The sequence below is a fragment of the Chrysochloris asiatica genome, unplaced genomic scaffold (assembly GCF_000296735.1).
Source record: "Chrysochloris asiatica unplaced genomic scaffold, ChrAsi1.0 scaffold00087, whole genome shotgun sequence".
In the NCBI taxonomy this organism is placed as follows: Eukaryota; Metazoa; Chordata; class Mammalia; order Afrosoricida; family Chrysochloridae; genus Chrysochloris; species Chrysochloris asiatica.
In genome coordinates this window covers 12,703,153-12,720,001 of record NW_006408605.1, presented here as the reverse complement: position 1 = coordinate 12,720,001, position 16,849 = coordinate 12,703,153, and the positions used below count along the sequence as shown (strand labels likewise).

The 16,849-nt window shown below is 43.5% G+C and overlaps 1 protein-coding gene across 1 annotated transcript in view; it reads right to left on the bottom strand.

The window, feature by feature from the left end:
* Positions 1-3,802: 3,802 nt before the first annotated feature.
* Positions 3,803-16,849, bottom strand: part of KIAA0141 (KIAA0141 ortholog) — a 20,553-nt gene continuing 7,506 nt past the window's right edge. Inside the window, exons 8-12 of the mRNA XM_006866200.1 lie at positions 13,035-13,177; positions 11,556-11,714; positions 11,362-11,454; positions 4,546-4,705; positions 3,803-4,041 (exon numbers count right to left, since the gene is read on the bottom strand). Coding sequence (XP_006866262.1) covers positions 3,803-4,041; positions 4,546-4,705; positions 11,362-11,454; positions 11,556-11,714; positions 13,035-13,177 — 794 coding nt within the window. The remainder of the gene's footprint in view (positions 4,042-4,545; positions 4,706-11,361; positions 11,455-11,555; positions 11,715-13,034; positions 13,178-16,849) is intronic.

Here is a 16,849-nt window from a genome sequence, read left to right as displayed (position 1 = left end):
TACTTCTCTGGCTGAAACAAGAGTGAGATGGCAACCCCTACCCTTGGGACTCTGGAGAGAACCAAATCCCTAGAAGACATGTGAGTTTGGAAGGCTTAGCATGCATTGGTCCAGACTGGCACATAATGGGTACCTAACAAATGGGTCAGTATTTTCTAGCCCATATTAAGTATCAGGCACAATGTAATATAATAGGTGGGTGGATGATCAGAAGCACTCATTTAACAAATATTTTGTTTTTAATTAACACTAATTAAGGAGCCCTGATGGCTCTGTAGGATAAGTACTGGACTGCTAACTGCAAGGTCAGCAGTTCAAACCCACCAGCCACTCTGCAAGAGTAAGATGAGGCTTTCTGCTGCTGTAAAGATTTACAGCCTTGAAAACTATACAGGATCGTGATAAGTTAGAATCAACTCAATGATAGTGGGTGGGGACTTGTATTAAGGACCAGAAGTAGCACTAGAAGCAGCAGTGCAGGCAGGTGTATACAGAATCATTCATTCATTCAACAATTATTTAAAGCACTTATTGGAGCCCCTCCTGGTGTGGCTCTGTAGGATCAGCATTGGACTGTACACCACAAGTTTGACAGTTTGCACCCACCATTTGCTCCTTGGAAACCCTATAGAGGGTCATGTTGAGTCAGAACTGACTCGACAGCACTTAACAACAGCAACAATTGGAGTCCTGGTGTGGCACTGTAGCTACAATCAGCATTGGACTGTAACCACAACTTCGGTGGTTCAATCTCACCAGCTGCTCCTTGGAAACTCTACAGAGGGTTGTTATGAGTTAGAACAGACTCGACGGCACTAACAACAACACTGTGCTAGGTAGGCCTGGTGCCAGGCACTGGGTGGAGAGGTGGGAAGATGCATTGATAACCATCATTCACTGAATAAATATTTACTGAACACCTACTAAGTGCCCAGTACCATATTAACATTGAAGATACAATAAGCTAAACAGCCTTGTTCCCATCCTAGTATCAGGGCTCCCTGAAAAGTGCCCCCGGATAAAGAAACAGAGGCAGCAGAGCCTCATATAAGATCTCATCACTGAGGGCATCAGGCCCTGAACTTTAGGTCATCCTGAATCCTGTACCTGCTGACAGAGTTGTCTCCCTGTCCTTCCTTCACATTTCCTTTCCGGGTGCTGACGAGGAGTCATTAATAACAGAATTTTAATGGCAAAAGCACAGCAGTTCCCTGTCTGCCAATGAACTCCATCCCCTGGGGCTGTATCAAGACCGCAGTGACTGAACAGCCAAGGATTTTTGGTCCCTTGTCAACATCTTTCATGACTCTCCCATTCTTCTCTCTCCATCCGGAGAGGTCCTTCCTTTTTAAACTGGAGAGGTTAAAAATATCCCACCCACTTTTGGCACCCCAAATTGAATCAATGTTTAACTTGCAACAAGGCGAGCTGCACGTGGCCGGTCCCACAGGATGCTCAGTGCCAACAAACCATCTGAACTGCTTGTTGGCCAGGAGGCAGGGTCAGGCGGAAGCTGTGATCAGAGAAGCCAAAATGACAACAGGAGGGGAAGAGACAGGTTAGTGGGGCTCCATGAGAATGGCGGGGGTGTGTGTGACATTTTATACATAGTGCCCAGGAACGTTAATGGGAATGTGTAGGGGGACAAGTCTGCTCAGTTCAGTGAGGGAAACATTGGGTTAACCAAGTCTTTACCATAGGACTTCTTGGAACCTTGAATGTGCTGATGTGTACTAGGAATCTATAAAAAGGGGGTGGCTAGTGCAGCATTTCCCAAACTTATTTGACCACAGAAACATTTTTTTTTTTTTCAGAGATTAGTGCACTGCCCAGCTTTAAAATTCTGAGCTTTAACCAATGTGTATTGAGACCACCACATGGGGCACTGGGGCTATGTGCTGGGGATACTGAGAAACAAGGAAGACAGGTTCCCTGCTCCCAAGGAGGCAGGTGTGTGAGGGGCTGAAGGGAGTAAAACCAGTATACTGTGGAAGAGGAGTTCGAGGAGAGGGGCTGCTGGAATTAAAGGAAACTTAAGGCTCCATTAGTGAGAACAAGACCTGGACCACTAGAGGCTAGGGAGAGATGTGGGTGGGCATTAGAGAGAAAAATGCAGGCCACCCCCCCACCCCCAAGTCCTCCCACTTTTGAGCTGGGTGGGCCCTCCCCTCTCCTCCCATTTGAACAGCCACTAGTGGATTTGGTCGTCAGTTCTTCCTGGCCCCCACCCTTAACCACATCTACACTATTGAACTCGGGCTAATATCCAGAAACCAAGGAAAAGCTATTCGCAAATTCAGTAATTGGAGTCATTAGCGTTGACTCAGAAATCATTTTTTTTCTAAGTCTCTCTCTTGGAGAAGCTTTTAAGACCCTTTAAATTGGTTAATGGAGAGTTTAAAGACGAAGATGGAGCCTCGGCTTTCTGTTTCCCCTGCCTATCACCCTGGCTTTCCACACACACTCAAGGCCAACAGTGATGAGATAATCCAATATCAGTTTTATTAAACACTCATACGTTCCTGGCATACCCTTCCCACAGGAGGACCCCAAAAACAACACTCTCCTGCTCCGAGGCATCAGGTGGTCAACCTCCATTCACTCCCTCATGCTGGAAGAACAGTGATAGTGCATCCACATAAATTACAGTGAGAACCAGTGGGAAAACCCAGGTCCTTATACTGGCCTAGTGATTCAGAAAACTCTGTAACCTGGGGCATCATTCTGCCTTCCCAGGCCTAAGTGCGTACCAGCCAAGGCCCTTTCCTCAGTAAAACAGTGATGGTCTCATTCAACCTCAACATCACTCCTGTAAGGTAGAAGGGCAAACACCATTGCTTTTCAATACAGCAAGTCAGGTCACTGCTTCAGGGGGATGTGCCCGGCAAGTGGCTGAGCCAGGACTGGAGTCTAGCTCTTCATTTTCCTCCTCTTCGCTGTGCTGAGGCAGGTGCTCATGATTCTTTGGGGAGGTGGGTGGATAACTGGCCTCTTCTGTAAAACCCAAGATCGTGCCAAATCTCTGAGCACCCTCAGGCTCCATCTTCAGGGATGAATGGTAAAGGTCCGAAAAGGTGAAGGTTCCAAATCAATGGCAAAATGAAAATAATCTTGAACCTACTGCAGATAAAATAAACAAAGACAAATGTTGGTGCCTGTTTCGGAGATGGCCTGGCTCAGTGTTGCCTAAGTTTTTAGCTATTCATGGAACAACCTCATGATTTTACCATGTCTCTGGATCTATGTTCTACTTCATGCAATGTTTTTTGTTAAGTTGGTTCATTTTTTTCTTTAAGTTAGCCTCATCCTAGACATAGTATCTATGAAACTACAGATGAATATGCCAGTCATCTTTTCATATTATATACTACGTAACTATAAAAATATAAAATATCGTGTAGCACTACTAGTCTCTTCTGAACATATCAGAGGAATACAGTCTAAGCCTGGGGATGGAGAAGGTAAGCCATTTGCTCAAAGTCAAGGCTAAGGTGAGGCCCAGGGCCTCTGGATCCTTCAGTCAAGTTGTTTATAGGTAACAGGCCTCTGGTTGAGTCTGTTTTGCGAACAGACAAGAAATGACTGAATGCATTCACTGCTCATCTGTAAGGCTACCAACTGGAAGGAAGAGGGGTAAACCAAGTCATTTATTAACCACTAATTGGAATTTGCTTGGGACCCTAAGCTCTCACTGGAATTACTACCCTAGAAAAGGATTCTGACACCCTATTTTTTTTTTTTATCATCCAACCTCTTGGCCTCCTGGCTGTAAGAGGTAACAATGACTATGTTTGATCTCACCTTAGCCATAACCCAGTCTTACAAGACTCCTTTCCAAGGAGTGACGGGGTGGTGGGTTCACACTGTTGTTGGCACCTGCGTTGGGTGCAAGCTGCTCATGTCTGCAGAGGAGTCCAAGGTTCCCTGTGCTCCTGGCGTGCGGGAGACTCGAGGCTCCTGCCAGCAGGGTGTTCAGACTGTAGAGGGAAGGGCTGGAGAAAGACTTCAGTCCTGTAACTGCCAGGTCTCTGGACCTGAGGGCTGCAAGGCAAAGGGAAAGCAATTCTTACTCATGTGGTATTCATGGATTCCCACCTTGGAGCATGGACTTCTAAAAGGACTTGGTTCCCCCTGGTACTATAAACCAGTCCACTCCAGTAAGTCATTACTCAGTAGGGTTCTCATAGCCCTGAAAGGGTAATTCAAGGCACTGGGGCAGCCTCAAGGCATTAGCCTGCCTAAAAAAATCATCAGAGAGGCTATCACTTACTCAACAACTATGTGCTAGGCTGTGCTAGGCCCTTCACAAACATCTCATTTAATCCTAACAGGTGAAGAAATTTAAGCTCGAAGACATGGAGTCCGAGTCTAAAGACAGAGCAAGGGTTAAAAGTCAGGTCTGTCTGACTCCAAAAGGCATGCTCTTAACCTCACATGGGGTAGGAAATGTGGACCAGGGTCCACTGCCACCCTCTTCTCTGTCACAGAGTGCCAAGCTTGGGGGGGTGCGGGGGGAACTCTATTGGCTTTGACTTGCATCTCTACCTGCTGCCTCCACTGAGAAAAGGGTCCGCAGCCTCTCCTGGGCAAGCTTATTCCCCAGAGCCGCTGACTGCTGGTAACATCTCACAGCCTCTCCCAGATTTTTCTGCACACCAAGACCCTTCTCATAGCAAATTCCCAAGTGGTACTGGCTCTGTGTGTCCTAGGAAGAAAATGGGCAGACAAACATGCAGGGCTGAGGAACTGAAATGTGAAGGCAAGAAGAAGGTGAGTCGTCAAGACATGCTGGGCTTCATCCAGGTAGAGGCAAGACCAGCCTGCCCTTCCCTATACCAAGTGACTTCAACTATGAAAACCCAGAGGCCCAAAGCTCACCCAACACAAAGGAAACAGTGATCCCCAACACGGAGATTTTAGCCACAGTAGTGTGAGAAGTGTCTCTCACAACAGTCAGTGCTGAAAGTACGTATTGGTGAAGACTACAGGAAGTACTCAACCCAGCTAGGGGAAACTAGGGAGTCAGGCTCCTACATTATTGTGGAAGTATAAGGAAGCCAGGGTGGATGATAGCTTCCCTAAGGCCTATTTATTGTTGTTGTTAAGTGCCTTCAAGTCGGTTCCAACTCAAAGCAACCCTGTACAGGGATTCTAAGGTCTACAATTCAAACCCACTGGCTGCTTGTCGGAAACCCTACACAGGGTCACTATGAGTTGGAGCCAACTTGATGATACATAACAACAACAAATATATATTTATTGACTCATAGTGACTCTGCATAGCAGGAGTTGTTAAGTCCTGTCGAGTCAGTTCCAACCGATAGTGACCCTGTATAGGGTTTCCGAGGAACAGCTGGTGAGCTTGAACCACTAACCTTGCATTTCAAATGGCTTTGCAGTCTGGCGCATTAACACACAGTGCCACATCAGGACTCCGTAGCAGTGGTGGGGACCTTTTTTTTTGCCGGATTTTTTACCTTCTTTTTTGACTACACAAAACTTATCACCTTACAAATTAGCCTGCTGTATTTGGTCAAACATTTAATGAACTTACCTCGAATGTGATGGATGACTGGAACTGCAGTTGCCTTGACAGGGCCAGACCAAATGATTCTGCAGGCCTTACACAGCCTGTGGACTGCACATTCCCCACCTCTGTTATATAGGGTTTCTGAGGAGTGGCTGGTGGATTTGAATCACTGACATTGAAGTTCAAACTTGCAGTCCAATGCTTATCGCACAGCACCCTACCAGGACTCCTATATACATATGTTGTTGTTAAGTGTCATCAAGTTGGTTCCAACTCACAGCGACCCTGTACAGAGTTTCCAAGGAGCTGCTGGTGAGTTGGAACTGTTAACCTTATGGTTCAAAGTGACCTTGTGGTACAGTGCTTATCCTACAGCATCACACCAGAGCTCCTCTCTATATATGTTATTGTTAAGTGCCACTGAGTCAGTTCAGATTCATAGCAACCTTGCATAGGTTACTGAGGAGCAGCTGGTAAGTTTGAACTGCCGACCTTGTGGTTCAAACCGACCTTGAGGTCAAGTGCTTATCCTATGGCACCACATTAAGGTATATGTATACTAAATGTATGTTGTTGTTGTTAAGTGCCATTGAGTTGGTTCCGACCCATAGCAACCTTGTATAGGGTTTCCAAGAAGCAGCTGGTAGACTTGAACTGCTGACCTTGCAGTTCAAACTGACTGCAGCCCAGTGCATTAACCCACAGCACCACACCAGGACTCCCACCAGACATAGATATATAAACTTTATAAATAAATATATGTATATTATACACTTAGTATAAGGAGCTCTGGCAGCATAGTGGTTACGAGTTTGGCTGCCAACCTCAAGGTCAGCAGTTCGAAACTACCAGTGGTTCTGCAGGAGAAAGATGAGGCATTCTGCTCCCGTAAAGATTTACAGCCTTGGAAACCCTATACAGGGTCACTATGAGTCGGAACTGACTCCACGGTACTTAACAACAACAACATACATTTAGTATACATATACCTTAATTTTTTATATATATTTATATAAGCACCAGGTGGCCCATGCTTGCCACTGAAGGTAGGCTATATCTATATATATCTATCTGTATCTATATCTATATATCTCTCTATATATATAGGATTTCTGAAGAGCAGCTGGTGAGTTTGAATTGCTGACCTTGTGGTTTAAACAGACATTGCAGTCCAGTGCATTATCTTCTGGTGCCATACCAGGACTCCATAGATAGATACAGATATAATCTATGGTGAGCTCATGGCTACAGACTGGGTCAGAAAACAGAATTGGACATACATAAGGCGCAAACCCTCACTTCTGAAACACTTTTTAGTACACACCTAAGATGACAATTCCCTGTGAGGTGAACAAGAGTGATGTCAGGTCTGTTCTTCAACCAAGTACTACATAAATGGTGACACATATCTCTCTGTGTACTTGTCCTCCAACCATGTTGGCTGGACATGTACCCATAAGGCTGACTATGTGGGGCTCTCAGAGGAAAGGCAGGCACAGTTCAGGTTGGTGACATCTTTTGACAGTAGTATAGATACTGGTCCCACACATCTATCCATTTGTCCTACTGGGTAGCTTGTGTGTTGCTGTGATGCTGGAAGTAGGCCGCTTGAGGTTCAGATACCAGCAGGGAATGGCACTGTAGGATTAGCACTGGACTGCTAACCACAAGGTCAACAGTTCAAACCCACCAGTCACTCTTTGGAAACACTGTATAGGATCACTATGAGTTGGAACTGACTCAACAACACTTAACAACACCAATAACAAAGAACAGTTAATACAACTATTATTCAAATTTACGTGCCAACCACTAAAGCCAATGATAAGGAAATAGAAAAATTGTGCCAACTTCTCCAATCTAATATTGGTCAAACCTACAATCAAGATGACTTTATAATTACTGGTGATTTGAATGTGAAATCTGGAAACAAACAAGAAAGATCAGTAGTTGGAAAATATAACTTGGCAATAGAAATAACGTTGGAGATTGCAAGATAGAATTTTATAAGACCAATGACTTATTTGTTGCAAATACCATCTTCCAGCAAAGTAAAAGGCAACTATACATGTGGACCTTGCCAGACAAAAAGACATCGGAGAAGACATTGATCTGTTCCAGGAGCCGACTGTGGACCAGATCATCAGTTGCTCACATGCAAGTTCAAGCTGAAGTTGAAGAAAATTAAAACAAGTCCACAAGAGCCAAAATACAATCTTGGGTATGGTGGTGGTTATAATCTGTGAAGTCAGTTCCAACTCATAGTGACCCCTCTGCATAGGGTTTCTGAGGCTGTAAATCTTTACGGGAACAGAAAGCCTCATCTTTCTCCCATGGAACTGCTGGTAGTCTCGAACCGCTGACCTTGAGGTTAGCAGCCCAAGTCGTAACCACTATGCTACCAGAGCCTCTTGATCTTGGGTATATCCCATCTGAATTTAGAGACCATTTCAAGAACAGATTTTACCCATTGAACACTAATGACTGAAGACCAGAGAAGTTGTGAGATGACATCAAGAACATTATACATGAAGAAAGCAAAAACTCATTAAAAAGGCAGGAAAGAAAGAAAAGACCAAAGTGGATGTCAGAAGAGACTCTGAAACTTGCTCTTGAATGTTGAGTAGCTACTGCAAATGGAAGAAATGATGAAGTAAAAGAGCTGAACAGGAAATTTCAAAGGGAAGCTTGAGAAGACAAAGTATTATAATGAAATGTGCAAACACATAGAATTAAAAAAACAAAAGAAAAGAAGCTGCTCAGCATTTCTCAAGCTGAAGGAACTGAAGAAAACATTCATATCTCAACCTGAAATACTGAAGGATTCTGTGGGAAAAATATTGAATGATGCAGGAAGCATCCAAAGAATACAGTAAAATAACTGGTTGATGTTTGACCATTTCCAGAGGTAGCATATGATCAAGAACCAACAGTATTGAAGGAAGAAGTCTTTCAAGCTGCACTGAATGCATCCGTGAAAAGCAAGCCTCCAGGAATTGATGGAATACAAATGGAAATGTCTCAACAACTGACAAAGTGCTGGAAGCACTCACTGGTCTATGCCAAGAAATATGAAAGACAGCTACCTGGCCCATTCCAAAAAAAAGGTGACCCAACAGAATGTGGAAATTATCAAACAATATCATTAATATCACACATAAGTAAAATTTTGTTTAAGATCATTCAAAAATATCAGCAGCACATCAGCAGGGCACTTTCAGAAATTAAAGCTGGATTCACGACTTGGAACAAGAAATACCATTGCTGACATCAAATGGATCTTGACTGAAAGCAGAAAATATCAGAAAGATGTATACTTTTGTTTTATTGACTATGCAAAGGCATTTAACTAACTACGGGTAACATTGCGAAGAATAAGAATTCCAGAACATTTCATTGTTCTCATGTGGAACCTGTACACAGAATAAGTGGCAGTCATTTGAACATAACAAGAGGACACTATATGGTTTAAAATCAGAAAATGTATGTATCAGAACTGTATCTTTTCACCATACTTTTTTCAAGCTGTATGCTGAGTAAATAACTTTAGAAGCTAGACTTTATGAATGTGGCATCAGGATTGGAGGAAGGCTCATTAATGACTTATGATATGCAGCTCATACAGCCTTGTTCGCTGAAAGCAAAGAGGACTTGAAGCACTTGCTGATGAAGATCAAAGAATACAGCCTTTGGTATGGATTACAACTCATAATAAAGAAAACAAAAGTCCTTACAGTTGGAACAGTAAACAACATCATGACAAAAGGATGAAAGATTCAAGTTGTCAAGGAATTAATTTTACTTGGATCCACAATCAATGATCATGGATGCAGCAGTAAAGAAATCAAATGATGTACTGCATCAGGCAAATCTGTTGCAAAAGGCCTCCTTACAGAGTTCAAGAGCAAAAATGTCAGTATGAGGACTAAAGTGTGCCTGACCTAAGCCATGGTGTTTTCAATCGCCTCATATGTATATAACAGCTGGGCAATAAATAAGGAAGACAGGAGAAAAAATGATGTATTTGAATTATGGCATTGGTGAAAAATACTGAAAATACCATGGATAGCTAGAAGAACACACAAATCTGTCTTGGAAGCAGTACAGCCAGAATGTTCCTTAGAAGCGAGGATGGCAAGATGTTGTCTCATGTATTTCAGCCATGTTATCAGGTGGGATCAATTCCTAAAAAACGATACCATGCTTGGTAAAGTACAATGTCAGTGAATAAGAGGAAGATCCCCAATGAGATGGACTGACACGGTTGCTACAAGCATCATACAACAACAAACATAAAAACAACTGAGGATGGTACAGGATTGGGCAGTGTTTCGTTCTGTTGTGCTATGAGTTGGAAGCAATTTGACAGCACTTAACTACAACATAGATACCTTGGATATACTATGGACATAAGGAGCCCTGGTAGCATAGTGGTTACAAGTCAGGCTGCTAACCTCAAGGTCTGCAGTTCGAAACTGCCAGCCGTTCCACGGGCGAAAGATTAGGCTTTCTGCTCCCGTAAAGATTTACAGCCTCAGAAATCCTATATAGGGTTGCTATGAGTTGGAACCGACTCCACGGCACACCACCACCACCATCATGGGCATACTGTTGGGGTTCCTTGGAGAACAGCATCATGCTACATAAAGGGTCAGTGAAAAAAAGAAAGAGCCTCAACAAGACAGATTGACACTGTGTCTCCAACAATGGAAGCCAACGTAGGAACAATTTTGAGGGTGTCACAGGATCAGGTAGTGTTTCATTCTGTTGTACATAGGGTTACTATGAGTCAGAACCAACTCAATGGCACCTAACAACAACAACATAGGTACTCTAGGCAACACAGAGCGCTCAGGAACTCAACAATGTTATCAGCGTGTGAACCAAAACCAAAAAGAAGCAACAGCCCCCTATACCCGCAAATTATAGTATAAACACATTGTTTATTTTATCTAGTACTCCTGGAACTTCAAGATGCAACTCAAAACATACATAGGTCAAACACACTTGGGGAATACAGCAAACTACAGATAGATCCCCTTCTCAGTGATTCACAGTGACATACAGCTCTTTCTAACTGTTTAACCAGAATTTCCCAAGCCCATTTCTTTTCTCATAGTCTTTGTAAACATCCCATGCAACTAATGCTCTGCAGAACTTCAGGTCATGGCTGCCTGAACTGCCATGCTCCCAGCTCCACAAGGGGCACTTGCTCTCCTAACCTGCTCGGTGTCTTCACCTTATGCGTCTCTGACTTCCCTGGATCACCACCTCTTGGAATAATGTGTACAGTTTGCCACGCACTTTCATGTCTGTTATCTCAGTTAGATACTGACCCTCAGGACAATACCATGAAGCAGTAGACAAGTAAGGCAGGCATTACTATTTTGATTATATGAGGGGGCTTCCAAAAGTGGAAAAATTATTTTAATGAAAATCTCCCCCCACCCCCACCCCCCCACACAAACTTTTTGATGCTCTTCATAAGAGGAGGAAACAAGTTTGGATTAGGAAATGATTGGCCTAGTAATGTACTAGTAAATGTTTTTAACAACTGGCTTCCCAGGAGGAAAAACCCTGCTTTGTACCCTGTGCCGATTTCTGTGGTGCAAATATTCCCACTGTGGCTGACTTTAAGCTGGCAACTGATCTCACACTAGACTTGCCCAAGGGTCATACAGCAAGTCAACATGACCTAAGGCTTGAAGTGGGCCCAATGCTCCTATGGTTCAAAGGGTCTGCTAAGCACAGGAGAACTCAGTGTCAGCTCCAAAGTCCCTTCACTTGTCAGACTCAATCCCCAACATGACTGGATCCCAGAGACCTCATACCCCATTGTTGGCTGCAAGCCAAAGATATTTCACGGCTTTCTGTTCCTCCAGGTACGGCTCCTTGGTGAAAAGCACCCCGAGGAAAGCTTGGGCCTGTGTTCAAGAAGAAAAGAAAAAGGTTCTTAGTCATCTTAGTCAATGCCAGGCTTCACATGCCCCAGGTATCTAGGCCAGACACCATCAAAGGTACTCGCCTCTCTCAAGCCTGAATCTGCAGCCTGCTTCAGCATGGTCATGGCCCTCTGCCGCTCAAAGGCCCCTGAGGAGGCAGGGTCTTGCAGTAGGCACCTGGCATAGCGGTACTGAGCCAGGCTATGGCCCTGGCTGGCAGCCAGCTGGTAATAAAGGACTGCCTAGGGCAAAAGGAGAAACAGCTAATCAACTGGTAGCTCCACAAGCATGCTTTTCATTTGAATGAAAAAATTTTAAATGATTTTAATTAAATAATATATAATCATTAAAGACATGTCAGAAAACACAGTTAAGCCCCCAAAAATTTAAATATAGATAAGGCAAAAACAAATACATAAAATCTCAAGAAATCCTGCCTGTTAGCATTTTAGTGTCTAGCCTTACAAATGTCTGCCTACATGTGTGTCTTATAACACACATATGTAAATATTTATGTTTGTGTATATACATGTGTATCTATCTATCTGTGTTGTTGTTTTGTGCCTTCTCAAGTCAGTTCTGACTCATAGTGACCGTGTATAGAGTTTCTGAGGAATGACTGGTGGGTTTGAACTGCCAATCTTGCCAATCTTGCAGTTAGCAGTCCAGTGCTTATCCTACAGTGCCACACCAGGGGTATATATATATAAATGACTCAACAGCAGCTAACAACAACAGCTTAGTGGTTACGAGTCAGGCTGCTAATCTCACGGTCAGCAGTTTGGAACAACCAGCTAGAAAGACTAGACTTTCTGCTCTCCTAAAGATTTACAGCCTTGGAAACCCTATACAGGGCTATTAGTCAAAACCGACTCCACGGCACATAATCACCAGATAAATATATTGGAGTTTAGAGTCCTGGTGTGGCTGTAGGATAAGCACTGGACTACAAACTGAAAGGCCGGCGGTTCAGAACCACCAGTCACTCCTTGGAAACACTATACAGGGTCACTATGAGTCAGAATCAACCTGACAGCACTTAACAACAACAAATACACACACACAATTGGATCATACTACATTCAGTATTTTGTAACGTATCTTTCCACTTAATCACATAAAAGGGGGCTTCAAAAAATTCACACAATAAATGTCTTTCCCTGCCAATAAATACGACAGACCTAGTACATCATTTTCAAGGACTAATGAACTAACTATTGAAGGAACTTTACATTGCTTTCCATGGTTTTACAGTGGAATACAATACTAAGAAATACATTCTTACATGTAACATCTTCATGTGCTTACCCTAGTTTTTGTTTTTAGTATTATTTCATCACAGTGCTGTTCTGGTAATTGAAGATACAAAGTTCTTCCAGTATCTGTATTAGTCTCAAGTCTTATGTCCTAGAACTTAATTGCTTCTTTCTTATTTTTTCCTGGCAGTTGGGCTGGGACCCGGTGGGAAAGGAGAAGCCAGACGTTCCCCAAGCCCACTGAAGAACAGCATGGGCAGCCTGGCACTGGGGACAGGCCTTAGGGCATGGAGGGAGGGGCAGTACCTTGCTGCGGTCTTTGGGGGTACCTCTGCCATGCTCATGACACAAGCCTGTGTTGTATTGTGCTTTGCTGTAGCCACGGTCTGCAGCTTTTTGGAAGTAAGAAAAGGCTGCTGAGTAGTCCCCATTCCTCATGTTCTCTGTCCCTATAAGAAAGCACAGGGCACAAACACTTCCAGCAGCCTCTCTTCCCCACGTGCTCAGCCAAATAGCCATAGACTCATTTGAAGCTAGGCTCCTTCCTTTCCTTTTTGTATGGATTTCTATTCTCTCAATATTTACTGGAAAGCCATAGATATCAGTGGGTTCTACCTTCCTAGAATCCATTCCTCCCTCTCTTGGTAATACTACCCTTTGAGAATGACCCCTCCTTAGTGCTGCCAATCACTGTGTCTGCACTCTTCCAGGCCAATGAGATTCTTTCCCTAAGGAATCGGAATATGGCTGGGACAAGAACAGAAAACAGTTTTGCAGTTGCTTCTGACGGCAGTCTAGTAGGAGAGGGATTCAAAAAGTTCGTGGAAAAAATTCCATTATCTTTTTATTCCATTTTCCCATGAATTTTTTGAAGCCCCCTTCAAAAAAGCCACAGCCCCCTGGGTTCCTAGGGTGTTCTTGAATCCTGGCCTTTCTGAGTCTTGGCAGGGCAATAAATTCCAATAGATTCCGATTTTTCTTAAGTTAGTCAGAGTGGGTTGGTTTGGGTTGCTTGCATCCAAAAAACCCTAATTGATACAGGCAATGTAGCTGATTTTGTTTTATAAGGAGAAAACTGAGAAAGGTAAACTAAGAGGGCTGAGATCGGAATTCAGGTACATCCAGCTCCAAAGCCCATGCTCTTTTCATCCAAACAAAAAGGAAAATAGGAAAGAGGTAGGGTACAGCCCATTCTCATCTCTAATTCTCTGCTCAAGCAGTTTCCTGGCCTAGGATAGCTTTGTCTCCTTCTCCTATCAGGCCTTCACATTCCATTTCTTCCCAAGAACTTTCAGACCACACTCAGTCTTTAAACACTTTTTTTGGGGTGCTGTACTTAATACATGAAGGCTTTTTTCTATGAACTAAACTGTTTCAAGAGTACAAGCCCATAGAAAACCATTTTGCTCTGTAAATTTTCACCCAACCACAATAAATTTTTTTTTTTTTTTTTTATAAAAGAGTACAAGCCCTGTCTCCTCAATTAGACTGTAAAATCCTGGAGGCAGAAGCAAAAAAAGAATGTAGAAGTAATAACTTTGCATAGGGTGAAAGCTCTATACAAATGCAAAATATGATTATAGCTTATGCTCTCTTTGTATTCTGCCACAGTGCCTAGCACTTGCTGAATAAATGAATATATGAATGAAGGAATGGGCAAGAAAATTCTCAGAAGGGACTGTCTGTCCATCAACATCACAAAAAGTTAATGAGGTAGAAGCCAGGTTCAATTCAGCTAGCAGAAAATTAAAGTCACCTCCCTGCTGATGGAAAGCTTGCTATCCAGGGTTGACAGAGTCCTCTGTCGCTGAGGAAAAGGCTCAAGTAGGCAAAGGATCCCACTCTGTTCCCATATCCCACACTGGCTCAATCAATATAACCTGAGCAACCCACTCTTCTAGGTTTCCTCTGCTTCTAACCTAGACCAAGTCAACACTGTGTTTTGCTTAGTCATCAGTACCAGCTCCTACCCAGTCTCCCATAGTCCGCTCTGGCATCCTATATGTACATATGTCCACATAGCAGCCAGAGAGATCTTAGGAAAAAAATCTCAGATCATGTGGCTATCACTCTCCCAGCTCCAGCTTAAAACCTTCCAATGGTTTCCTGTCTCACTTTGAAAGTCCACACCCTTCACCTTGCCTCAAAGGCTTCACCTGATCTGGCCCCTGCCTATTTCTCTGATCTCATCTCCTTCCAATCTATCTCCCCGTGAGCTTTAAGCTCCAACCAGATTCACCTTTCTTTGATACTTTTAACAAGCAAAACTCAAATCCTGCTTCGGGAGCTTTGCGCTTGCTGTTCACTATGCTTGAATAGTTCTTTCTGCAGATGGTCATCAAGCTTGGCTTTCTTTACTCTCCAGTTCCCTTTCTCATGGGATCTAAACATTGGTCTGGATGTTTGTAAAAGGGAGAGACATAACACTGAAACTGACCCCAGTGCTTTTATAGCACATGGGCTCGTTTCAAACAGGTTAAAAACCCAAACAAAAAAGAACGGCTCCTTTTTGCCAATTAGGTCTCAGCTCAAGGATCTTCTCTTCATTGAAGCTTTCCAAATCAAGTTACTGCTTGCCCAAATCACTAAAACATTCATTGATTTTCTCATCTAAAACTTTTTTTTCCAATTTATTTTCTCTCCTTCAATTCAAATGTCAGCTCTTTGAAAGCAAGGACTTTGTCTGTAGTGACTTGTCACTATACCCAACAAAAGGTAGATACATTTAATTTGAATGAATCTCAACTTCTTACCCACCTGCCAACTAAACCCCACTAGATACTACTGGGAATTTGGGTCTCCATATTAGAAGGACTGAAACTTGAGCCAAGTGGCTGCAGAGGGTAGAACAAATGGGGGGAGGGTCACTTAGATTCTCCAGAGATGGGCTGTCATTGTTAGGTATCCTGGAGTCTATTTTGACTCATAGTGACCCCATGTGATCAAGTAAAAGAGCCCCCACAGGGTTTCCTAGGCTATAACCATTATGGAAGCAGATAGCCAGGTCTGTCTCCTTAGGAGAAGCTGAGTGGATCTAAACCACCAACATTTTGTTGAGCAGCTGAGTGCTTAGCCATTGTGCCATCAGGACTCCTTCCAGAAGTAGGTGTTGTTGTTGCTAAGTGCCATGGAGTCGGTTCTGACTCATAGCGACCCTGTACAGGGTTTCCGAGACTGTAAATCTTTACGGGAGAAAAAAAAAGAGTAATCTGATACAATTTGATGAACTTGGCCTACACCTATGGATGCAGTAGCTCAAAAGAGGGAACAAATCTTTACAGCGAACATCATTCCCACCCTCTCCATACATAGAGTAGACAGGGATGGGCAACTTGGACACTGACTACCCAAAATGGGGGGGAGGGGGGACTACAAACGCAAGAAGTGACTGGCTTACAAGCTTTCAAGAGGGAATCTAGATCCAGAGGGAGGGGAGGAAGGTAGAATCTCCACTGAGTAGTATCCAGTCTGTCTGGGTGGGGCTGATGAAAGGAGATCCGGATAGGTCTCTTGTGATACAATAATGAATAATTGTTATTAGGACTGATTGCGGGTTGGAAAAGTAAAGGTAGATATTTTGTAGCAAACAAAGGGGAGTGATTAACTTTGCAGTCTAGGAGCGGAGGTCCCTGGGACCATCAAGGGAGAAGAACAGAGAGCAGGACCCTACCCAGAGAAGCAGTGATGTCAGAGAAGGAGGCAGAGACGAGGAGAGATAGAGCAGCTGGGGACTTTAGACCCAGAGAGGGAGAGGGGCTGTGTGCTGACGACTAGGGGGGCAGGCTTGCAGGGTATGCCCTTTGATTGGTTGATGACGCATGGAGGGGACTGTAACCATGGCAATGAAACGATATATGATAGGATGAACGTAAAGCTAATGTTCTCCCATGTAAACTATCACATAATTCACAATAAAACATTTAAAAAAAAAAAAAAAACTTTATGGGAGCAGAAAGCCTCATCTTTCTTCCATAGAGCAGCTGGTAGCTTCGAACTGTTGACTTTGAGGTTAGCAACCTGACTTATAACCCACCACTCTGGTAGCATAGTGGTTATGACTCGGGCTGCTAACCTCAAGGTCAGCAGTTCGAAACTACCAGCTGTTCCATGGGAGAAGATGA